The sequence below is a fragment of the Nyctereutes procyonoides genome, unplaced genomic scaffold, assembly GCF_905146905.1.
Source record: "Nyctereutes procyonoides isolate TBG_1078 unplaced genomic scaffold, NYPRO_anot_genome, whole genome shotgun sequence".
In the NCBI taxonomy this organism is placed as follows: domain Eukaryota; kingdom Metazoa; phylum Chordata; class Mammalia; order Carnivora; family Canidae; genus Nyctereutes; species Nyctereutes procyonoides.
In genome coordinates, this window is record NW_026575043.1 from 9,519,670 (window position 1) to 9,545,389 (window position 25,720).

At 45.3% G+C, this 25,720-nt stretch overlaps 1 protein-coding gene across 6 annotated transcripts in view; it reads left to right on the top strand.

Annotated features, from left to right (window-relative positions):
• The first annotated feature begins 9,241 nt into the window (after positions 1 to 9,241).
• Positions 9,242 to 25,720, top strand: part of KIF13A (kinesin family member 13A) — a 212,482-nt gene continuing 196,003 nt past the window's right edge. For 2 of the 6 annotated variants that reach the window (XM_055322475.1, XM_055322480.1), the window contains exons 1-2: positions 9,245 to 9,419; positions 9,709 to 9,799. In XM_055322475.1, coding sequence (XP_055178450.1) covers positions 9,365 to 9,419; positions 9,709 to 9,799 — 146 coding nt within the window. In that variant the 5' untranslated portion in view covers positions 9,245 to 9,364. Of the gene's footprint in view, positions 9,420 to 9,708; positions 9,800 to 25,720 lie in introns of those variants that run through there. The other 4 variants (XM_055322478.1, XM_055322476.1, XM_055322477.1 and 1 more) reach the window with 4 other exon arrangements.

Consider the following 25,720-nt stretch of genomic DNA (forward strand, 5'->3'; position numbering starts at 1 on the left):
AAGCAGGGGATCCCAATGTGGGACTTGATCCCAGGACCCCAGGATCACTGCCTGAGCTGAAGGCAGATGCTCAATTACTGAGCCAACCAGACATCCCGAAATATCAATGCTTTTGTGGCAGATGGCTTGGAGCCCTTCTGTATATGAAAGGTTTTTCTTGTCTACTGACTATTCACTGAAAACTTTTGTACTCCAAATGTGTGGAGGGTTTTCTTCTCACCAAGTAATTCTTCTTTATCAAGGGATCCCAATTGCATGTCTTACAGTTTAACTCAATTTTGACACTATCCATCCATCAGATGACACAGGTAAGGGCTCAATCCTACAAGACTGTCCTTCTGGGGGTCTGGGGTGGCTCAGTCAGTTAAGCATCTGCCTTTGGCTCAGGTCATGATCCTGGAGTCTTGGGATCAAGCCCTGCATTGGGCTCCCCACTCAGCAGGGAGTCTGCTTCTTCCTTTCCCTCTGCCTCTGCTTGTGCTTGCTCTTTCTCTCAAATAAATAAATAAAATCTTAAAAAAAAAAAAAAAGACTGCTCTCCACTACCTTGGAAACCAGTCTAGGTTGTCACCATGTTCCTATGACCCACTCCTCCATTTGATCATTTGCTTAAGCAGTTCACAGAACTCAGAAAAACAGTTTATACTTGACCTTCAGCAACACAGGTGTAAATCCATTTATATGTGGATTTTTTTGGATATGGTACAGGACTATAAATGTGTTTTCCTTATGATTTTTCTCAACAACGATTTCTTTAGCTTACTTTATTGTAAGAATATAATATATAATACATATACAAAATATGTATTAATTGACTATATGAATTATCAGTAAGGCTTCGGGTCAGCAGTGGCTATTAGCAGTTAAGTGTTTTGGGGAGTCAAAAGTTATATGTGAAATTTTGACTGTGTAAGGGGTCAGCAGCCCTAATTGACCCGATTGTTCTTTTTTTTTTTGACCCCATTGTTCAAGGGTCAACTGGACTTACTAGATTATTGATTGATTATAAAAGAATACACCTTAGGAACAGCCAGATGGAAGAGATGAATAGGGCAAGGTATGTGGGAAAAGATGTGGAGCTTCCATATTCTCTATGGGTGTACCACCCTACGAGCACCTCCATGTGTTCACCAATCTGGAAGCTTCCCAAACCCCATCCTTTTTTTTTTTTTTTTTAAAGATTTATTTACTTATTCATGAGAGACACAGACTGAGAGAGAGAGGCAGAGACATAGGCAGAGGGAGAAGCAGGCTCCTCACAGGGAGCCCAATGCGAGACTCGATCCTGGATCCCGGGATCATGACCTGAACCGAAGATAGGTGCCCAACTGCTGAGCCGCCCAGGTGTCCCTTTTTTTTTTTTTTTTTTAATGGAGGCTTCACTGTGTAGGCCTGATTGAATAAATCATTGGCCATTGGTGATTTATTCAACCTCCAGCCCCTCTCCCTTCCCCCAAGTCAGGGGTAGAGGAAGTGGAGCTGAAAGTTCCAATCCAATCACATGGTTGGTTCCCCTGGCAACCAGTCCCATCCTGTGGCTTTTCAAAAATCACCCTAACTCACTGTTGATGCTCTGGAGCTATTCCAGGAATGAAGGACAAAACCCCTAATATTGTAAGGAAAGATGATCCTATACTCTAATCACTTTAGGTAATTACATGTTTTAGGACTTGTGAGCCACCGACCACGGATGGACACCAAAATACGTATTTATTGTATGACAACACAACACCCTTCCAGGGAGAGAATTATACCTTCCTGCCACAGTGATGTGAGGCTAGACCACGTGACTTGCTTTGTCTAGTGAAGATCAAGAAGTGATATATGCCATTTTGGAGCCAAAGCTTAAAGAGCTTTTGTGTGGTTTGCCACCTTTTCCTTTCCCTATGTCACAAATCTGGCATTATCCTGGCTAGGGGCTGTTTCATCAGTCTAGAACTCAGAATGCAAATAATAGCAGCCAAGTCACCACCAGGCTGTGATGGACAGGTCACATGAGTGAAACATAAAGCTCTGTTCTTATAACTAAGATTTGAAGGTTATTGGTCATCATGATGTCACTTAGCCTCGGCTGACAGATACGGTTGTTAAACAGGATTTATAGAAAACCTCTTATTTGAAAGTATTTGTCTCTTCTATCATTGCTCTTTGACCCTCTGTAGACTTGAGCCATTAGCAGTTCTTCCATCAGCCCCGTACCCACTTCCAACCAGAATACATCAGCTATTTCCAGGGTCCCTGGTATATTTATCATCAACTGTCTGCCAGTTCTTCAGAACCCATGGCGTTTCCAGTTTCTAAGGTAAAGCACGATTAACAAGCTTCTTCTAACAAAGTGCATATGCATGTAGGGGCGCCTGGGTGGCTCAGAGGGTTAAGTGTCTGCCTTCAGCTCAGGTCATGATCCCAGGGTCCTGGGATGGAGCCCCGAACCTGGCTTCCAGTTCAGTGGGGAGTCTGCTTCTCCCTCTACCCTTCCCCCCACTCATGTTTTCTCTCTCCTTCTCTAAAATAAAAGTCTTTAAAAAAACAGCATATATATATAACAGCATATGCATACAGTGCATATATTGGCGCACACAGCAGCTGTATTAGTTAACTAAGATAGTCTTTGGGGATTGTAGAGATGGTTGAAAAGAACATCTGGGCAAGGCTGTGCCTTTGGAGAAATCCCACCAGCCTTTCCATAGCTCAGCCCCAGTCCAGGGTTCTTCTCAGGCTAAGCCAGCTCTCCAAAGAGCCTTTACTTCTACCAGCAGGGTCATGACCTCAACAAGCTGCCTTCCAAACCCTAAGCTTCTTTTTCCTCTGACTTTCAAGTGGGACACTGTCTGCTCGACTCTCAGAATTTTCCTTGATGTTGCTCAAGAAAAGCACTTGCATGCTTATTATCCTATTTTTATATTGGCAGGAATAAGGAAAACACCAAGCATAGGTGTCTTAGAAAGTTCCAGATTCTTCTTAAGAAGATGTTATTGGTACTTTTGAGGGACTCTCAGGAGGGCTGATCAGCACTGACATACTGAGGGTTTACCCTGTTGGGGATTGTTCTAAGGACTGCTTTTCATTTCATACCGTGAAATACCCCAGACACCTAGGGAATGGGGGAGGGTCCCATGTACTGAGTCATGTTAAGTAACCTAGGCTCACTGAAGAGAGTCCTGATCCATAAATAATAGTGATTGTAGGGGATCCCTGGGTGGCTCAGCGGTTTAGTGCCTGCCTTTGGCCCAGGGTGCGATCCTGGAGTCCTGGGATCGAGTCCCGCGTTGGGCTTCCCGCATGGAGCCTGCTTCTCCCTCTGCCTGTGTCTCTGCCTCTCTCTCTCTCTCTATGTCTATCATGAATCAATCAATCAATCTTAAAAAAAAAAGTGATTGTGGTGGTAATATAACAACGACACTTGATGCTTATTTTACCCTTACCCTGGTCAGACCCTGGTCTAAGTGTGCCTGGCATGGCAAGGTAAGCGCCATCCTCATCACCATTTAGAGATCAGGCAATGGAAGCAAAGAGAGTATAAATGACTGGAATAAGGTCACACAGCCTGCAAGTGACAGAGCTGGAATTTGAATCTGAGTTGCAGGATCCAAAAGTGAGTGTTTTCATTTCCTTTTTCGACATGCTTATCATGTGTGTATCCAACTGTAAATATTACCCTTCTAAAGGGACTTATGGAAGGAAGGTGATGTTAGTAATATTTTGTGTAATTTATTGGCACTATCCATGCTGACAGAATGGATGGATTAGCTACTGTTCATTGAGCATCTTGTCTTCTCAGTCACATTGGTGCTCTTCCCAGGCTAATTCTATCCTCACTGTAGAATCTAGGAGCAGGAATGTAGCTCAGCCTTGACAGAGCCTAGAAGGCTTTCGAAACCCCAACAGGTCTCTGGGCCCTAAGTGTCCTGCACAACGGCTTCATGATTATTCTTCTTCAGAGCAGCATTCTGATCCTTCTGTAACTATGAAAAGAACAGCCAGTCTGCAGCCCTCAGGTTGACTGCTGGGAGGTGCCAGGCCCCATTCACAATGCTGTGATGAGAACTTCACAGGTATTAACTCATGTTATCCTCCTAACAACCCTGTGAAGTCAGGGCTTTTCCTATCATCAATCACCATCATCCTATTTTATGAATAAGGAAACTGAGGCCCCAAAGAGTTAGTATAGATTTTCTTGCTCAGAATGGGAAGGTTCAGAATTCCAACCAGACAGTCCAATTCCAAGGGTCACACCCTCTGTTACAACCCTTAGAGTTCAAAGCCCAGATTTCCAGGGAGAAGAACCTGATAGACTCAGCGTGTGGCAGGAATAGCCAGGAATACTGGCAGGTGGGGTTATACAGTACAAATATGGCAGCTGAAGCCTAGGAACCACAGGGTGAGGGGAGGGGAGAAGGAACTAGGAAGGTAGAACATTGTACATCAGGCATTTACTCCAACAGGCATCTCCCACGTCCTGTGTGGTAGGAGTTCAGATTCCCCATATATGCATGAACCTATTGAAGATTAGTGGGGGTTAAACAATTAGTTCCAAGCTATGTGTTAAGTGAGACAAGATTTGAACACAGCCCATCTTATTCCTAGGCCTTACTTTATTACAACACACTTCCAGAGGAGGATGGCCAGAATAGAGGACGAGAGAAGGTGTTACATGGCAGATTGCATTTTCCATACAGGACTGCAAATATCACCCACCCCACATGATCTTCTGAATATACTACTTTGACATTTCCCCCATTGAGATAACAAACAGAATGATAGTCCTCACCTTGGATTTGGAAGGGCCGTGATACCAGAGGACTTCTAAGGTATGTGCTGGTGGTACTCTTGAAATGCTCACACTTGGAACCTCACCACCATGCTGTGAGCAAGCTCAAGCCTACCCAGGCAGAAAGACCATACGGAGACAGAACCTTGAGAACACTTAGAGACAGAGTAAAGGCTGGCCTGCTCAGCTGTTCCGACCCCCTCATGGTTCCTGTAGTTACCACCTGACTACAACCTTGTGATAGAATCAGAGCCAGAACTGCCCAGGTGAACCCTTCTCAAATTGTTTTGAGTTGCCAGATTTGGGGAGGATGTATTATACACAACAGCAAAACCCAGAACAGCATACTCAGAGGAAGAGACGTTTTCACACGGACACGAGAGCCATCTTCAAGTATCTGAGGGGCTGTCACATATAAGAAGACACTGACTCGGAGAGTGAAACTCTAGGAGACAGCACTCATGACAACACTTGGGGTTTACAAAGAGGCAAATTTGATTCTTCATGGAGATCTGCTACAACTATATAATGTTGGAATAGAGTCACCCAGCAGTGAGCACTGTACCACCGAACATACTCAAGCACAGGGAGGACCATTTTGGGGGATGTTATAGAAGGGTCTACAAGACCCCCAAAAGGCACTTTGTCACTCTAAAAAGATATGATTCCAAGTGAGTTAAGCCTAGACTGTCTTGAAGAGTCAGTTTAGTTTAGTAAACCCTTCTTAGAAGAGGTGAGGACTAATCTAGACCTTTAAAGTTGGAGAAGTTTGAGAAAGGAAAGCAGAAGGAAGGACCACTCAGCAAAGAGCCACTGGGAACTGTTTAACTAGCAGCACCTTGTGTTTTTTTTTTTTTTTTTTTTAGCAGCACCTTGTTAATCATTCCCCCTCTCCCCTTAAGACTTCTCATCCATTTGTGATGGGTTATGGGCCATGATTTTTCTAGATCTTTCCCTAGCCACCAGCACCCCTTTTCCTCCCCAGTCCTCACATCTCATCGATTGCTGTCATTCATTCCACTCCTTACAATATGCCCCACATCTGTTCTTCCTGTTCCCCTGCACTGTTGCTGGCTTTGTTCTGGCCATTGCCACCTGCCATTGAGATGACACAACAGCCCTGAGTTATTCCCCAGGATGCTCTGAACCTGTCAGTCTCCTGCTTCCAAACCAGAACCTTCCTTCAATTCCCATTGCCTTTAGAGTTGAAACTTAAAAAAAAAAAAAAAAAATTGGGAGAGAACAAGTGAGCAGGAGCAGGGGGAGGCACAGAGGCAGCTCCCCGCTGAGCAGGAAGACAGACTCAGGGCTCAATCCCAGGACCCTGGGATCATGACCTGAGCAGAAGGCAGATGCTTAACTGACTGAGCCACCCAGGTGCCCCTAGAGCTGAAACTTTTTAGTCAGGCATTCCAGGCTTTCATGATGTAGCAGAAGGGAGGAGGGACACAAAATAAAAAGTACTGGGGTCGGGGGAAGAAACACTAATCCCTCTATTTGTTTCTTAGGGTCACTGTAACAGATCACCACAAACTGTATGGCATAATACAACAGATATTTATTCTCTCACGGTTTTGGAGGCTGCAAGTCCAAAATTGAGGTTAACACCTCTGAAGGCTCTAGGAAAGAATCATTTCTTGCCTCTTTCTAGCTTCTCAGAGCTTCTGGAAATTCTTGGCAGTCCTTGGCCTATGGCTCTCATTACTTTGACCTCCACCTACATCTTCACATGGCCATCTTCTCTGTGTGTGGGGTTCCAAAACTCCTGATTCTTTCTCTTTTAAAGATACCAACCACTGGATTCAAGGCTCATCCCAGTTTGACCTTACTTTAACTTGGTTATGCCTGCAAAGGCCCTGTTTCCAACAAAGGTCACATTCACAGATTCTAGGAGTTCAGGCTTGAACAAATCTTTGGGAGGCACAATTCAACCCTCTATAATTCACACTGATGGAAACTACAGAACAATGGCTTCGCATGGGGATGGAATCCTGCTTGTGAAAAGGTTCTGGATGACTTTAGGAACAGGGGATATAATATTAAATAGGGTACTAGATCACCAGAAGGGTTTTTTTTTTGAGCAATGGAATAGTATGCATGATGAAAGGATTATCAGGAAAAAAATCAGTCTGGAAGCTGGATTTAGGGGAAATTATAGGAGGTAAAACTAGGAAGTTAAGAGGATATCTGAGTAGCTGGAAGGTGAGGAGAGAGGCACAGAAGTAGCTGGTTGACCTCAGGAGGTTCTTAATCTTGCCTTCTTAAATTCAGCATTATATTGCAAGAGTGTAGAACAGGGTCACATAGTAGGTCCTCGGGTCACATTTGTTGGAGAGGCGAATGGGTGGACAAAGTAGGCTTTAGCTAGTAGTAATGGAAAAGAAAGAAGACGCCGCAGGCCTTTCGGAGGTGAGCTGAATTCGTGGACCCTAGAACAAGACAGAAGTGAGGTGGGGCATTATTTAAAGGCAAGCCCACGCCTGAATTGAACCTCTCACGCCACCTGCGCACACAGTGGCCTTACACCTGACTCCCGCTCTAGTTTTCCCCGCCACAGAGCGTGTCTGGAGCACGGGACGCCTCACTTTATTCCTGTCTGTGTATCTTCTCCCGCACTCTGCACACAGTGGGCCCGCAGCTCACCTTTCGGTGAACGGATGAACAACTGAATTCCCACATCTAAGCAAACTCTCAAGTATTTCCCCCAGTTTCAAACTCTTGAATTTTAAACTGTCCTACACTTCAAAATGCCTGGCGCACTCTAAGCTCCCGATAAGCACTTGTTGAACCAAACCGAAGAAATCAGATTCACCCAGTTCGGCCCCGGCAGCGAGGTCTGCATTTGGCAGGACCACCGAGCCCATGGCTCGTACGTTCTTCTGTAAGAGTGAAGGACCGTCCTGGGCTCCTGGGCGCGTGGAGGGGGAGGGAGGGAGGCGAAGGGGGGAAGTGGGGCGAGGAGCACGGGCTGTTGGTGGCGGATGCCCAGGACCCCTCGCTTCTGGTGCCCGCTGGGACCCGAGCGCGCGGGTGCGGGGCGCTCGGGGTGCGGGTGCGGTGCACGGGGTGCGGAGGTGAGGGGCGCGGCGCACCGGGTGCGGGGCGCGCGGGGGCGGGGGGCGGCGCACAGGGTGCGGAGGTGCGGGGGGGCGCGGGGGGGCGGTACGCGGGGTGCGGGGCGTGCGGATGCGGGGCGCGCAGGGGGCGGCGCACGGGGTTCAGGGCGCGCGGGGTGTGGAGGTGCGGGGCGCGAGGGGGCGGAGCACGGGGTGCGGGGCACGCGGGTGCGGGGCGAGCGGGGAGCGGAGCATGGAGTGCAGAGGTGCGGGGTGCGCGGGTGCGGGGCTGCGGAGCGCAGAGGGGGCGGCGCACGGGGTGTGGGGCGCACGGGGTGCGGGGGTACGGGCGCGTAGGGGGCGGCGCACGAGGCTCGGGGGTTGCGGGGCACGGGGTGCGGAGGTGCGGGGCGCGCAGGGTGCGGATCGTGTGGGGGGCGCGGGTGCGGGGCACGCGGGGGACGGCGCAGGGGGTGCGGCGCACGGGGTACAGGGGTGCGGGGCGCGCGGGGGGGGGCCGGCGCACGGGGTGCGGAGGTGCGGGGGGCTGGTGCGTGGCGAGCGGGTGCGGAGGTGCGGCGCGCAGGGGTGCGCACGGGTGTGGGGCGCACGGGGTGCGGGCGCGTGGGGGTTGCGGGGCACCGGGTGCGGAGGTGCGGGGCACGCGGGTGCGGAGCCAGGGGGTGCGGGCGCGTAGGCGGCGCACGGGGTGCGGAGGTGCGGGGCGCGGAGGTGCGGGGGCGGGCGCGCAGCGGGCGGCGCGCGGGGTGCGGGGCACGGGGTGCGCGGAGGTGCGGGGCGCGCGGGTGCGAGGCGCGCGGCGGAGGGCGGAGGTGCGGGGCGCGCGAGTGCGGGGCGCGCGGAGGTGCGGGGCGCGCGGGTGCGGGACGCGCGGGGGGCGGAGGTGCGGGGCGCGCGGGTGCGGGGCGCGCTGGGGGCGGCGCGCGGGGTCCGCGGTCCGGGCGCGCTCCGTTCCGCCGTTGAGGCCTGCCCGGCCGGCCCGCCCCGGGCTCCGGGGTTCGGGAGACGGCGGCCCCGCCGGGGGCTCGGGTCCCGGCCGCCCGCGGTCCGCGCCCCCCGCGCCGTCCGCACCCGCGCCGCGCTCCGGGGACACCGGCCCTTCCCGGCGCCCGGGGCCCGGCGGGCGGGGCGCGGAAGATGGCGGCGCGGCGGGGCCCGGGGCGGGCGCGAGCGGAGGCGGCGCGGCGCGGCGCGCGCGGCTGGGCCGGAGCGGCCAGAGCGGCGAGAGCGGCTAGAGCGGCGCCTGGGCCGGGCGCGCGGCCGCCGCCTCCGCCTCCGCCTCCGCCTCCGCCTCCCCGCCCGCCCCGCGCCCCGCCCCGCCGCCGCCCGCCCGCGCGCCCGCCCCTCCCCGGCCGGGCCGAGCCCCGCGTCGCGCTCCCCCGGGATGGCCCGCGCGCCTCGGCGCTGCCTCGCGGAGCTCACGGCGGAGCGGCGGTGCTCGGGGGGCGCGCGGCGGCGGCGGCGGCGGCGGCGGGGCGCGTGAGGGGCCGCCCGGGGCCGCGCGGGCGCCGCCAACATGTCGGATACCAAGGTAAAAGTTGCCGTCCGGGTCCGGCCCATGAACCGGCGAGGTGAGGAGCTTTCCGCTCGTTTTTATCCGTGGTCGGGCCGAGGGCGGGGGCAACTTTGCAAAGTGCGGGGGCGCGGGGACGGCGGGGACGGCGGGGGCGCGGGGCGCGGGGACGGCGGGGACGGCGGGGACGGCGGGGGCCCGGGGCGCACGGCTGCAGCCTGGGTCCGGCCCCGCTCGGCCGCCCCCGCCCCCGCCCCCACCCCACCCCCTCCCCGGGGACAGCCCGGCGCGCGGGGCTGCGGGCGCGGATGCTCGGCGCGCAACGGCCCTCTCCCCTCTGCTTTCAGAACTGGAACTGAACACCAAGTGCGTGGTGGAGATGGAGGGCAACCAGACGGTCCTGCACCCTCCTCCGGCCAACACCAAACAGGGAGAAAGGTAAAGCGGGCGCGGCGAGGGCGCGGAGGAGGAGCCCACCCGCCGGCTCCTGCGAGTGGGATCCCGGAACCCGGGAGGGCTCTTGCCCATTGTTAGGAGGACGGCTCCAAGTTTGTCGCACGCTCCCGGCTGAGGCTGCTGCAAGTCCAAGTTCCTCCCCTCCCGCTGCCCCCGCGCCCGCCCCCTCCCACCGCGAGCGCGGCAGCCGGGGCGCCCGGGCCGGCCGGGTGCGCGCGGGGGGCGGGGGGGAGGGGCGCGGTGCAGCCCTCGGACGGCCAGTTCCACACTTTACAGATGAGAAAGCTGAGGCCCGAGGCCGGCCAGTGACCATCCCAAGGCCTTGGTTTCGCGGAACCCAGTGCCTCCCCCCCCCCACCCCCCAACCACTGCACAGTTTGCTTTATTTGGCAGAATTGTTTTGGGACTTTGTACGTAAGATGGGGGGGGGAGCCTCCCCCCCATCATAAAGCAGAACACTGTTGTAGGATGCGAGCTCAGGCGTGGACCATTTAGAATCTATTATTTTGTTGGTGCTGGGTCGAGATAATGCCTGCATGTAATGCGCGAATTTTGATTTTCAAGGAAACAAAAGTAGTGCCCTGAGCTGTGTAGACACTGGGGGGATGTTTTAAAAGGGGCTGCATTTACTAGATGGCAACATATTTGCATTTGAAAAGTGGTAACTCTTGGATCCTTATTAATTCTGCTCTCTTCCACGCAGCAGTATGGGAAAATGCCTTAAAATAATCTGAATATCTGGCATTTTTCTGGTAAGCCCCTGAGAAGAAAACGGTTGGAATTCATTCAGTATAGCAATGCAGTAGCTTGTAAAAATAGAAAAGGAGGAAAAAAAAAAAAACAAAAAACAACAACCCGGGAGATTTGACAGAATTAATTCCTCTGGGACATGAGGATGCGTGTGTTTCTAAAAGTCACCTGTTGATTGATGTGCTGCATTTTAGTGGTTTTTGCTCTTGGGAGATTTTTCACTGAGTACAGATTGAAGTAGGGTTTGTATATTTTACCGCTAAAGGGAGCAGCTGCGTCTGTTTTGTAATCATGCCATGTTCAGGCACGGTTTTGCTAAATTTTGGGGAAGAATTTGTCGGGAGATAAGCCGAGGAGGTCTTGGCTTTTTGTGTTGAGGCTGGAAATTTTTATTCAGTTTGCAAACATTCTGCTACCTATAACAGATGGTCATGGTGATAGGAAATAGCTAAAGTTATATTGAAAATGTTGTGTGACTAAATGCTTTTCGGTGATAGATGTATCCTTGGATAATACTTTTAGATACATTTTAAAGATTTATAGTATTTTGGATACATTTGTAGTGGTGTAGTTGTATATTTCCCGGTGCTAGTGAACTGAGTAAATTAAAAAATTTACAGATTTAATCAGATGCCCACATCATCAACATTTTTTCCCCCCTAAACCTGGATGTTTTTCTATTGTTTCCTCCCCAAATTCTGCTGGGTCAGATTCTTCAAAGCAGCCTGGGAAACAGGTAGAATGTTAGCTCCTGTTAATGTAGCCACTGCTTCTGTGCTCCTTGCTGGCTTGGCACCTGCTCCTTGTCACTCTTAACCGTAGGGAGTATTACTGTTAGCTACTATTTAATGAAATGAAGCTTTGTGATTTGTGGAGGGAAACATTTAATTTTGTGGTACTTGGATGGGAACGATTTAACTGTAGAGGATTGGTTGGGAATGCTAAATAATTAGTTGATCATTTTTAGGGCCACCACTGCAGTTATGAATCAGGATATTTTAAATAAAGATTTGTAGGGTGATTTGGGGATTCATCCATCTGCTGGCTTATTGGGATGGCCCCTTATCTGAAATTGTTAAGAGCAGCATTGAAACCTAGGCATTCTGTTGTTTTGTCCTCCTGACAGATAGGATTCTTTGGTGGATGGACCCTCTCTGTGGGATTCCGCCTGGGGACTGGTCACTCAGTTTATAGAAAACTGGAGCGGAGTCTATCCAGCAGTGCTGCTTGTAGGTTAGGATTACTGTCTTTGCAAGGATGGAGACACCAAATGCATTTTGATTTTCATTATGCAGCTTGGTTTCATATTTCTCCACCAGGTTTTCCCTTAAAGCAACAGTGCATTTAAAAATAGAAAGGATTCCTCCCTTGGGCTCTGGGTTGATTAATTACAACAATGCTTCGTGTTTGCATTTCATTTCTATCATTTGTTTTGAGATAGAGCTCAGGGAAAGGTGGGAATATTATTTTTCTTACCTAGAAGTTCAAGGCTTGAAGTATAAGAAGTCTTTAAATAATATTGGCAAACCCGTGTCAAAGTTAGAATTATTATTTTCCTGAAAATTGCCAGAAATTGTTAATGTATTAACCACAAATAGAATTTTTTTTGAAGATTTTATTTATTTATTCATGAGAGACACACAGAATGAAAGAGAGGCAGAGACACAGACAGAGGGAGGAGAAGCAGGCTCCATGCAGGGAGCCTGACGTAGGACTCGATCTCGGGTCTCTAGGTCAGGCCCTGGGCTGAAGGCGGTACCAAACCGCTGAGCCACCCAGGCTGCCCACGAATAGAAATTTTAAATTAGTAAGTGAGAGTTTTCAGTTCTCCCAGTAAAAACAAGCAGGGATGCTTTGATTTCCAGGGAAAGAAACAAATAGGCTTAGCTTTCATAATGTCCCCCCCACCCCCATGGAATCAAAGCCAAGACTACACGTTAAAGGCTAAAAGACCATAGAGCTTCTGAGGTTAAAGATATTTGTTTTGAAGTTCTAAAATTATAATACAACACAGAGGTCCTGGTTAATACTTGAGATATATATTGATCACCATTTTGAAACATTAAGATATATATGAACGTGTTTTTAAAAGTAATATTGCAAAAAAAAAAGTAATATTGCATTTATATCCAGGAGATATTTATGAAGTTTACATCACATAGCTCCCAGCACAGAGGATCCAAGGATATATCAGAGGTTCGCACCTTTGAGATGTGGGAAGGAAGAGGGAAAAATAGAATACAGTGAGGTAGATTATGTAGATTATACTTTTGCCATTATATGCACCATATTATTTGGAGATTACCTGTTTCCTCTTCTGTCTCCTCCTGAGGATGCACGCTCCCTGAAGGCAGGTACCTTATCCTGCTTGCCTTTGTGTCCTGTGCCCTAAATAGCACCTGGCACATCGCAGGTGCTCAGCAAGTGTCAGCACTGAGTAGGCTCCCTAGTGTGATGAGGGTACTGAGGAGGGGCTATGGGAAGTGACCCAGCCTGCAAGGAAGGTGGCATTTGTGCTAGTCATGTGGGTGCTAAGAATGTAGGTTCACTTTTTCAAGATTAGGAGAAAGTCTTCTGTCAAAGAAAGTGAAAGCATGCCTGCTGCAGATTACTTCTGGCTGGTTGTGTGTATGTGTGTGCACGCACACGTGGTGCATGGAATAGGATGCAGAATCAAGGCAAGTCAGCAAGGGGGAAGAGAATGAGAACCCCAGTTTGCCCAAATTAATGGCTTAACAACCAAAGTATGAACAGATACATAGGGTAAAGTCTTCTTTTGCACTATTACCTCCTGTTCTTCTCATCCCCTCATCTCTCCAAAAAAAAAAAAAATTAATATTTTCAGACACACACAAACACAAATACATGAATATATTGTTTATGTATGTTTCAACAAATGTCTTTTCTAACTTTACCCATATTTTAGTACTCATTCTTTTTGTTTTTTTTACATCTAGTTTGGATGAGAGTGGTGTTTTAAAAATATAGATGGATGGGATCCCTGGGTGGCTCAGCAGTTTGGTGCCTGCCTTCAGCCCAGGGCCTGATCCTGGGGTCCCAGGATCGAGTCCCACGTCCGGCTCCCTGCGTGGAGCCTGCTTCTCCCTCTGCCTGTGTCTCTGCCTCTCTTTCTCTCTCTCTCTGTGTCTTTCATGAATAAGTAAATAAAATCTTTAAAAAAATGTATATAGATGGATGGCTTATGTATTTGATTTTTATAACTTTTAGGAAGTAAAGCTTTATCATGAAGAGAGTATAATGGAACTTGTTTCTATAGAAGTTTTTGTTTTATATAAGTGAATCTTTGGGTAAGCATTCAAAGCAATGTGCATGTATAACTTGGCTGGGCTAAAAGAAGAATGGGATAAATTTAGGCTCTTAGTAAAAGAGCATCAAAGTTTTAGCTACTTGCCCAATTTTTCCATACTGCAAAATGTGCTGTGTAGTGTGTAAAGTGTATCTCCGAAGGTCAGTGGTGGAAAGCTACATTTCTTGGTTGACTGGTTGACTGTATATATATTTTCTAGTTCATGTATCGTATGTTGCAATTTTTTTTCCAAGCTGGCTTCCCCTGCTATTCCAATGGCTTCTAGGATGGCTCCTTCTGCTTGAGTATCTTTGCAGACCAGAAATTTAGAAATTAGTGAAAGTCATGTGAAATTTAAAAAATAGATCATTTAAGAATCAGTAATAATTCCACCTTATAAAATTATTTGACTTTGAATTCTCTTTTGTTTCTTTGTGGTTATATTTCTCTCTAGCTCAAATATTATAGTTGGTTGTAAAAAAGCAGAGCATTTAGATTTCATTAATATAAGAGTGATTATTCTTCATGCATGACTTAGTGGTATTTTATTTATATATATATATATATATTTTTTTTTTTTAAGATTTATTTATTTTTTCATGAGAGACAGAGAGAGACCCAGGCACCCCCATTAGTGGTATTTTAAAGAGCATTATAATGGAATATTGTCATTAGCTGTCAGTGTTTGCCATGCCTTTGTTTTAAAATAAAGGTAGAGGGATCCCTGGGTGGTGCAGTGGTTTGGCGCCTGCCTTTGGCCCAGGGCGCGATCCTGGAGACCCGGGATCGAATCCCACGTCAGGCTCCTGGTGCATGGAGCCTGCTTCTCCCTCTGCCTGTGTCTCTGTCTCTCTCTCTCTCTTTGTGACTATCATAAATAAATAAAAATTTAAAAAAAATAAATAAAATAAAGGTAGAGGGACACCTGGGTGGCTCAGAGGTTGAGCATCTGTTTTCGGCTCAGGTGGTGATCCTGGGGTCCTGGGATCGAGTCCCACATCAGTCTCCTCTCGAGGAGCCTGCTTCTCCCTCTGCCTGTGTCTCTGCCTCTCTCTCTGTCTCTCTTGAATAAATAAATGAAACCTTTAAAAAGTAAAAGAGATTTCAATCTACCTTTATATATTTTTTAAAGATTTATCTATTTATTCAAGAGAGACACACAGAGAGAGGCAGAGACACAGGCTCCTCGAGAGGAGCCTGATGTGGGACTCGATCCCAGGACTCCAGGATCACCACCTGAGCCGAAAACAGACACTCAATCGCTGAGCCACCCAGGTGTCCCTGGAATCTCTTACCTTTAAAAACAAAACTAAAAGTAATCATAATGCAGTGTAGATTAGAGTAGTGATTTAAAAATCATTTTGTTCACAGTCCACAGTTAAAAATACATTTAATATCACGGACTGTGTGTGTGTGTGTGTGTGTGTGTGTGTGTGTGTGCACGCGTGCGCACTTGAGTGAAGGTTCATGAAAATGTTACTGTGTGCAGCGTATTTGTTACTTCCTATCCCTCTCTGTTCTAATTCATTTTAGAAATGATGATTGACTTACTGAATTAATTTCACAGTCCATTAATGATTTATAAATTTATAATTTGAAAAATAAGCTTAGTGGTTAAGAGGTTGGGTTCTGAATGTGTGTTTGTGGTTGCACACGTACATGTATATGTGTGTGTATGTAAAATCAGTGTATTTTAGTGGTGCCTGGGTGGCTCAGTGGGTTAAGCCCTTGCCTTTGGCTCAGGTCATGACCTCAGGGTCCTGGGATTGAGCCCCGCATGGGGCTCTCTGCTCAGCAGAAAGCCTGCTTCTCCCTCTCCCTCTGCCTGTCGCTCCCACTCCTTGTGCTCTCCCTCTGTCAAATAAATTCTTAAAAAAAATGTAAATTCAGTGTACTTCATTTTTTAAGTAATCTCTTTTGATTACTTAATATAAGGGGGCTTGAACTCATGACCCTCATGATCAAGTCTCATATTCTTCTGACTGAACCAGCCAGGTGCCCCCAGTGTACATAATTTAAAGTGTAAAGTAGTTTTATAATTTATAAAATCTATGATAAAAAAGAAGGAATCCTCTTTTTTCATTTCTTTTCTCAGAAGCAACCACATATAGCAATTTTAGCTCATCCTTTTGGAATTTTCCTCCATATTTCTGAATAACAGGTTGGTAGTGCTAGTTTTTTTTTTTTTTTTTTTATTTGCTCTGTGTTTTCATTCTATGTCCCATCCTCCCCACCCCCAAATTCTTCCCATCCCTCATTTTCCCAAAATACTTACATGGTAATTTTGGTTGTGTCAAAATTTAGTGTTTATATTACTTATGATTATATAATATAGTCAGCTACTTACAGTTGAGCCATGTGCTCTTCTATGATTTCTTTTCCAGTCATACAAAATTTTTTGTTTTCCCTGGAGTTAACTATTGTTTTTCTTTTTTCTTTAATTTGCTTCATTTTCTATGTACTTATCCTTAATTCAACATTTAAATTTTCTGCCCCTTGCATAAATCTCCTTTTAAGACATTTAAACACATCAGGTACTCTCTTGATTTCATCTCCTTAGAGACATTTCTTCTTAAGCCTTCCAACATGCTCCTTTATGAACTGGCAGTCTTCTCTGCCTGATATAGCTGTCATCTTGGGGTTGCCTGTCACATCATTTTGAGGATTTTACCTCTCTTCTATGTGCAATCTCTTGTTTTTTTTTTGTTTCTGTTTTCTTTCTTGGTTTACTGCCTTAATTTTGTAGAGCATATTATTTAGTAGCTTCCTTTGAAAGGGTGTTTGGAAGTAAAGTTTTTGAAGCCAAGAAAATATCTATTCTACTACTCATCTCATTGATAGTTTCCATGGGTATCAAATTCCATTTTTATAGACATTTGGTTGCTCTGTTGTCTTTTACTTACCTGTGTTTCTGTTGAAAAGTCCAAAGCTATTTGGGTTTCTTTCTTTTTTTTTTTTCAAATTAAAAAATTCTTTTAAATTAAAAAACATTTTCTTTAAAGACTTTATTTATTTACTTGACAGAGAGAGAGTGAATGCATGTGTGCCCACAAGCTGGGGATAATGGCAGAGGAAGAGGAAAAAGCAGGCTCCCAGAGAGCCTAATGTGGGGCTCGATCTCAGGACCCTGGCTGGGATCATGACCCAAGCTGAAGGGAGATATTTGACCAACTGAGTCAACCAGGTGCCCTGCTCTTTGGGTTTCTAATCTTTTAGATGTGACATGGATTTTTACTCTCTGGAATTTTGTAGAATATTCTTTTCTTCCCCATTTTTGAGAAATCACAGTAGGTCTTTCTAACCTGGAAATGTATATCCTTCTTGTCTTTTTGTTCTGCCTTCTGGGAGAGTTCCTCTTATCATCCATCTTTTATGTTTAATTTTTCTTTTACTTTATCATTTTTTTTTTTATGATAGTCACAGAGAGAGAGAGGCAGAGACAGAAGCAGGCTCCATGCATCGGGAGCCCGACGTGGGATTCGATCCCGGGTCACCAGGATCACGCCCTGGGCCAAAGGCAGGCGCTAAACCGCTGCGCCACCCAGGGATCCCCTACTTTATCATTTTTAATTTCCAAGAGCTTTTTTTTTGGTCTCTGGCTTTTTTTTTTTTTTTTTAAGATTTTATTTATTTATTCATAGACACACACACACACACACACAGAGAGAGAGAGAGAGAGAGAGAGAGAGAGGCAGAGAACAGGCAGAGGGAGAAGCAGGCTCCATGCAGAGAGCCTGACATGGGACTTGATCCAGGGTCTCTAGGATCAAGGCCTGGGCTGCAGGCAGCGCTAAACCGCTGCGCCACCTGGGCTGCCCATCTGGCCTTTTTATTTTAATTAAAAATTTTATTTATTATTTTTTTAAAAATTTTATTTATTTATTCATGAGAGACACACACAGAGAGGCAGAGACACAGGCAGAGGGAGAAGCAGGCTCCATGCAGGGAGCCTGATGTGGGACTCGATCCCAGGTCCCTGGGATCACACCCTGGGCTGAAGGCCATGCCAAACCGCTGAGCCACCTGGGCTGCCAGTAAATCCTATAATTGAAGGTAGTAGCTGCCTTAGTCAATGCTTAATTAACAGCATTCATGAAGATAATTAGCTATAGTCAGTACAAGAAACCATGAAAATAGGAAAATCCTGTTTCTGTATCACTAAAATTTTAGTTGATTTTTTTTGAGTTATCTTTAATTTAAAAATATCTATGTTTGTTTGGCTGGGAAATTTTTTCTACCTGATACCAAACTGGCCAGTTTACCACTGTACCCGTTAAGTTGGTTGTTTTTGAAAAAATCTAGTTAGAGATAAGCAGATAACTTGGATTGTTTCTGATGTTTAACAAAATTACACAGGCCATGCACTCATATATTTTTCAGGAATGAGTTATATTTTTCAGAAATTTTTCAGGAATGAGTTTCCCCAAATAGGCCTTTTGAAGACATCAAGGTTTCTCAGAATTATTCAGCCACCCCCTTCTCAAATCTTCCCTCGAGCTATACTAGAGAAGGTGTTTATGCATTTAGAATTTATTTATTTACTTATTTTCTTAAAGATTTTATTTATTGATTCATGAGAGACATAGAGAGAAAGGCAGAGACACAGGCAGAGGGAGGAGAAGCAGGTGCCATGCAAGGAGCCTGATGTGGGACTCCATCCTGGGAATTCAGGATCACACCCTGAGCCAAAGGCCGCTCAATGGCTGAGCCATCCAGGTGCCCCTGCATTTAGAATTTAAAGGAGTTTGGAGAACATTACCAGCACAGAAAACAGAATAGCAGAGAAACCAACACAGAAACACTCAGAAAGATTACATTGTGCCTTGACAACTTAAGAAGTTCAGTTTATTAGCAACAGAGCTGTCAATAAAGGAAGTAAGGCTAAAATTTATATGAAAACATCTATTAGGGGCTCTTGAGTGGCTCAATTAGTTAAGCATCTCCTGTCAGCTCAGGTGATGATCCCAGGGTCCTGGGATTGAGCCCCGCATCGGGTTCCTTGCTCCGGGGAGCCTGTTTCTCTCTTTACTGCTGCCTGCTGCTCCCCCGCTGTACTTTCTTTCTCTGTCAAGTAGATAAATAAAACTTAAAAAAACCAAAAAACATGTGTTAAAACAATCAAGAATTGATTTTTTTAAAAAAAATTATTCATTTACTCAGAGACAGAGAGAGAGAGAGAGAGAGGCAGAGACACAGGCAGAGGGAGATGCAGGTTCCATTCAGGGAGCCCCACATGGGACTCTATCCCGGTTTTCCAGGATTATGCCCTGGACTGAAGGCAGCGCTAAACCACTGAGCCACCTGGGCTGCCCAAGAATTGATTTATGTGGGATTCAGGAGTTTTTTTGTATGTATGTATGTATGTATGTATGTATGTATTTATTTATTTATTGGTAAGACTTATTTATTTTAAAGAGAGAGCACATACATATGTGTGAGCAAGGGGAAGGGCAGAGGGAGAGGGAGAGAGAATCTTCAAGCAAACTCCCTGCTGATCATGGAGCCTGATCAAGGGGCTCAATTACAGGATCCTGAGATCATGACCTGAGCCAAAATCAATATTCGGTCACCCAACCAACTGAGCCACCCAGGTGCCCCGGTGCTATATCTTTTCAGAGAAAATCACTCTACAAAATATTTCTGGGATTTTAGACTTGCAAATGTAAGAAGAAAATGTGAGAAGTTCCTCCTTGGGAATTAGTTTATTTGGAATTTTATCACCCAACAATTCTGTGAAAACTAAATAAACAAGTCAAGTATTCACATCTCTAAAATTTTACTTGTAAAAATGCATAATTCTTCCATTTGATTGTTGGATCTAAGGTTAAGAGGGAAAGTAGAGGGAAGATATCCTTGCAGACTCTTGGGAATTGGACAACCCATCTATGCCTCATTATTTGCTTGAGTCCTGTCTGGATTTCATGTTTCTATGAAATGAACAATTCAGTAAATCATAAAAGTAGTAGAACTGTTTTACCAGATTATTCTTGCAGTGGATTTTTCACATCAAAGCACAATTATATCTTTTTAAAAAATTGCTTCCTCAGATACTCTAAAATGTTTTTTTCATAGGTAACTTTATGAGATGTATGGCAGAAAGACAAAGGGGTGAGGGTCATTGTCTGTCCAAGCCTAACCAGTTCTTTTCCCTCTACCCTCATTTTGTCCGTGTCTAAGTAATACACAAATTTGCAGTCACAGTTTTGTGTTTTGCTTTTCTCCCATTTCTATTCTGTTATGCTGTATAATTTTCATAATTATAATTTTAATAGTTCAGTAGTCTGTTTAGTTTCATAATTTTTAACCTTTTAAATGATTTTTGGACCTTAAGGTTTCTGATTATAAATAATAGCATCTTTATGACGTTTTTTAGAATCCTTTGCTAACTGAAAGGCATTTCTTGTCAAGCACATTTCTTAACAAAGAAATATACCTTTGAAATGGTTATGACCAGCATGAACTATTCTCTTACATTATAATGGAAGTAAAAGTTGATAATTTGCCGATTTAAGTATGCTATATAGGTCATGAGAAAAATGATTTTGTTTGGGCAGTAACAGAACCAGGAGTTCTCACTCTTCAGTGTGCATCAGAGTTTTGGAGAACTCCACCTCAATCAAAAGGTTCTGATGCAGGAGGTCTCAGATGTGGCTTGAGAATTTACATTTCTAACAAATTCCTAGATGATGCTGATGCTGTTAGTTTAGGATCAGAATAGTGGTTTAGACTGGTACAGACTAGTGCTTTAGGTTGAGACAACTACTGGTTTAGGCTAGTACTGTCCAATAGAATTTTCTGGGATGATGGACATGTTCTATATATCTACATCCAGTATGGTAACCACCAGCTGTATATGATAATTGAGCTCTTGATATGTGGCTGGTGCAACCAAATAACTGAATTTTAAATTTTGCTTAATTTTCATTAATTTAAATTTAAACAGCTGCATGCTTGTGGCAGGTGGCTACCGTATTGGACAGCAGCGGTCTGGCCATGATTGCTCATTAGAATCAGCTGGGGTGCCTTAAACAGATGCCTGGGTCCTACCCTTGGAGCTTCTGGCTGAATTGGGCTGTAATACACCTTAGGTATTGAGATTTTTTTTTTTTTTTTTGGTATTGAGATTTTTAAGTGCTTTTCAGATGTCCCAGTAACGATCATTGTTCAACTCATTGCCCCCAAACTTAATGGTTTCTAAAACAACCATTTTCTTATGTTCATGGATTCTGTGGGTCAGGAATTCAGGCAGAGCAAAGTAGGTATGACGTATCTGTTCCACAAGTCTGGGACCTCATCTTTGAAGACTAGAAGTCTGAGAGTTTAGACATCTGAAGGTTTGCCTGGGTTGAATGTCCAAGGTGGTTAACTCACATGTTTGGCAGTTGATTCTCGTGTGTAGCCAAGGTTGAGAATGACTGGTCCAGTTTAATAAATCAGATTTGATAGCCCAAGTGTCACACCTTGTCCCTTGGTTGGTTTATTTTGCCATTTTGATTGTGATCATGTACTCACAACTATTAACTCTCTGAAAATTAATGTAGGAAAGCCTCATAAAATTGGCCTACGTATTTACCTTATTAAGGTAATTTATGGAACTTTCATAGGACCTTCCTGTGCCAAGGGTATATATTACTGTGAACATAAAGTCTCATAAAGCTAAATAAATTCTCTCCCATTAAGAAGAAAAGAAAGAAAGAAAAAAAAATGCCTTCTACTCCCTAGCCAGGTGTGTTTAATAAAAATGCCTCTCCTGATTTGTTTTTACTTGAATTCCGGCAGCAGGGGAAGGAATTACCTAAGTTATCTAGATGCAGAGTACTTGCCTCCTGCCTATCCTTTGCCTAGATGCTGACTTCTTGGGAAGCACGGGCTCCTCAGCTTTTGAGTGGCCTGTGGGCCACAGTTCCTGCTTATAGGGCCGGTCACGGTGCAGCCCTTCAGCTTCAGCTCCTGTACAGTCGCCGGGCCTGGGGTCCTCGTGTATGTGGAGGGTCAGCATGGCAGGATGAACTGGCAGTCGAGATGCTGTCTGGTTCTGCCGCTAACTTGGCATATATCCCTGAGCTAGCCATCAGGGCTTTTCCATCTGAATTCCTACATCTGTATAATGGAGGGCTAGACAAGGTAATCTGTAAAATTTTTTGAGGCCTAAGATTCAGATTTATCCCACCTGTACTTAATATGTAGCATTGAGTCAAACAGGGTAAGTAGGTAAGATTAATAGGAGCTTTGTAACTTGCTTCTCGGAGCGTCAGGAAAACCGGGGTGGGCAGGGCTGGTGTTCTCGACAGGCTCTGTTTGCCTGCAGTAGCTGATGCAAGAATTGAAGGTGTCAAGTGAAATAAGACAGCCACTTGCTCTTGCTCTCTGAAGTCGTTACCAGCTAGCAGAGGAGCCTGGGTCCCTTACAGACATTCTCCATGCCTCCTGCCTCAGCTGGGGCAGCAGCACATATAGAGCAGTATGCATGGGCCGGGATGGTCGATCATCTGATTTGGACTTTTCGATTAGTTTTCATCTTGTACAGTTGGAGTTTCTTGGGGAAGCAGTGTTTTTTTTTTTTTAAGCTGTTCCTTGCAGTCATGCAGCTGTTTTATGCAATAAGCGTGTATATACCGGGGTGTAGAAATGACATTACCAGAAATGTTTGCTTCAAGTGTCCTTGGGCAGCTTATTTTTGTTTCTTAGGGTTCTTTTAGAACCCTACCAAACTGTGATTGATCCTCATTATTTCCTGTCTTCCACTGTGGGACCAGCTCTGGTTAGTGTGTGTGTGTGTGTGTGTGTGTGTGTGTGTGTACGTGTACGTATTTGCCCTCTGGTTTGTGCTTTCCTAACGTTTCTTTTATTTTTTTTGATTATTTTAAAAATAATTTATTTATTCATGAGAGACACAGAGAGAGGCAGAGACAGAGGCGGAGGGAGAAGCAGGCTCCCTGCGGAGAACCTGATGTGGGACTCGATCCCAGGACCTGGGATCGTGCCCTGAGCCAAAGGCAGACGCTCAGTCACCACCCAGGTGTCCCTCCAGGCGTTTCTTTTAAAAGCAAAATGGAAGTATTGATTCTGGGCGGCCCTTCGGTGTCTGGTCTGTAGGTGTGATGAGCTTTGCTGCTGTAAGAAGCAGTGTGAGGAAAGCATCTGTGTGCCATTCCCTTGGCGGAAGAAGTTTGGAGTCTTTTTTTTTTTTTTTTTTAAGACAGGGAACAGGAAGGAAGCCTTTGAGGAAAGGGAAGCTTTACTTTTTGCTGTTAGCTCTTTGTGTTGTCTTGAAGAGACACTCCCTAGATTGTACTTCCACCACCAAGAACCACAGATATTCCTGTATCTCAAGCTGGGAGCCTCAGAGGAAAAGGGACATACAGAAGGAAGGGACACAGTGGTGACACAGACATTGCAGTACTAGTACCAAGTAGTTTTATCCCAAATTTTGGAAGGGCACAGTGAACACACATATAGTTTGTTGAACAGATTAATGAACCTTTTAACAGACTTACATTCTATGGTTTAATAAAGCAAGTCTTCAGAATTGATGCTTTGTGTGCCTACCTATGTATTATCCCAGCTAAACAGAGAACGTGTAAAGATTTACAGGCTGAACCTCCAGTTGAAACTGCCCTTTTTAAATTGGATAACAAACTGTTAGGATTTTTTGTTTTGTTTTGTCGTTTTGTTCTCTATCTTGAACTTCTATTTATATAGTTAATTCAAGTTTAGAATTCACTATACAAATTGTAACAGGGAATAGTTCCCTTACTACATTGAGAAAGATCCTTAAAATTACTTGTTTCAAGGGTAATGTTTTGAGTAAGTAGGGAGGAGCATGGTCGGGCAAGCTATCAAGATAATGGTGTTAAATTTGAGCAACCCTATCCAATTTGAAACATCTGCTTTTTTGATCTAGAGTTACAGTACAAATAGGTAGTATTAGCATGGCAACATCACTAAGTATTTTTGAAGCCTTGAAGTATTGCTGGCTTTGATAGTTAGAATAATATTCCTCTCTTGAGGATGACAGCTTAGTCTGTGCTTTTATGATGAATTATGCAGTGGAAATAATTTTCCAAAATTGCTGGTCCTGCACTGTACTCCTAAGGGACTTTTTTTTTTTTTTTGGTTTTGTTTTATTTTTAAGTTCTCTAGCCAGGTTATTATTTAACTAGCTTTTTCCAAGAGTGACTTCTAGCTCTCCTTGCTCATTGGTTCCCAGACTTGAGAACCAATTTTAAAAAGAAACTGTAGAAATAAGGGCACCTGGCTAGCTGAGTTGGTAGAGCACAGGGCTCTTGATCCTCGGGGTCATGAGTTCAAACCCCATGTTGGGCAGAGAGCTTACTTAAAAAAAAAAAAAAAAAAAAAAAAAAAAACTAGGGGCAGCCCTGGGGTGGCTCAGTGGTTTAGCACCTGCCTTTGGCCCAGAGTGGGATCCTGGAGACCTGGGATGGAGTCCCACATCAGGCTCCCTGCATGGAGCCTGCTTCTCCTCTGCCTGTGTCTCTGCCTCTCTCTCTCTCTCTCTCTCTCTCTCAAGAATAAATAAATAAAATCTTAAAAAAAAAGTAAATTAAAAAAATTGTGATAAAGAGCTTCTAACTTATTTTAAATGTGCCAAGCAAGCATGCTAAAACAACACTGCGTCTTGATATTTCATTTAATAAAATAAACCTCTTAACAACTGAAGGAAGGACATAATTAGCATTTAAACATGGGCTAAATTTAGTTTTGTAAAATACTCAGCACATTGTTAACTTTCTCCTTTCCTGGGAATTGATGGAAACATTACCACAGGTCACCTGCAGACTGTGACGTGCATTTCAATGACCCTGGTGTCTGTGATGTCTAGTAGGACATCACCTATTATATTATGATTGTGAGCATCTTTGTCACCTTTAATCCTAAAGGCCAAAGCACATACTATGAATGTTAAAGGAGTTTTGTCTTTTAAAAATTGAACAAAGTGGGGCGCTGGGGTGGCTCAGTCTTTTAAGTGTACAACTCTTGATTTTTTGGCTCAGTTAATGACCTCAGGGTGGTGGGATCAACCCCATGTCGGGCTCTGCACTCAGTGCAGAGCCTGCTTGAAATCCTCTTTCCCTGTGCCCCTTCCCCCTGCTCTCTTTCTCTCAAATAAATAAATAAATAAATAAATCTTTAAAAAAATTGAACAAAGCATCCTCTTTATTTGTATATATCATTGCATTTTTGGAATGGTACAGGGTACATCTTTGCTTTTGTAGTTTGGTGGGTTGAAATAAACTTATCAATCTAGGTAAAAGTTTAAACAGAGTTTAAAATTTCACAAGTATGGTAAATTACCTCATATCTGAGCCAGAGCCTTTATGCTCAAGGAAGGGAAATCTTTTATTTGCCGTCTGCAGTGTTTCTGTGGCCATTAGTTGGGTATAAACAACGAAGCATCGTGACAGAACGGTGTAGTGGCCAAGAGCCCCTGGGGACTTTGGGGGCCGGTTGCTTGCATGTGAGTCACTTACTGGCCGTGGAATGTTGGGTGAGTCCCTTAACCCTCATGCCTTGGTTTCCTCATTCATAAAATGGAAATAGCAAGAGTGCAGACATTGTAGGGCTTTGGGGATTAGCACCATGCTTGGCACATAGCACATGCTAACTGTAGATAATTTTATTATTTTTATTACTGTGGGACACTTAATGCTCATTGACCTGGGTTTTATTTATTTTTTTTAAGATAGATTTATTTATTTATTTGTTTGTTTGTTTTGGGGAGGGTCAGAGGGAGAGAGTCTCAAGTGAGCTCTGTACTCAGTGGGGCTCGATCCCACGGCCTTGAGATCATGAACTGAGCCGAAACCAAGCAGTTGGATGCTCAA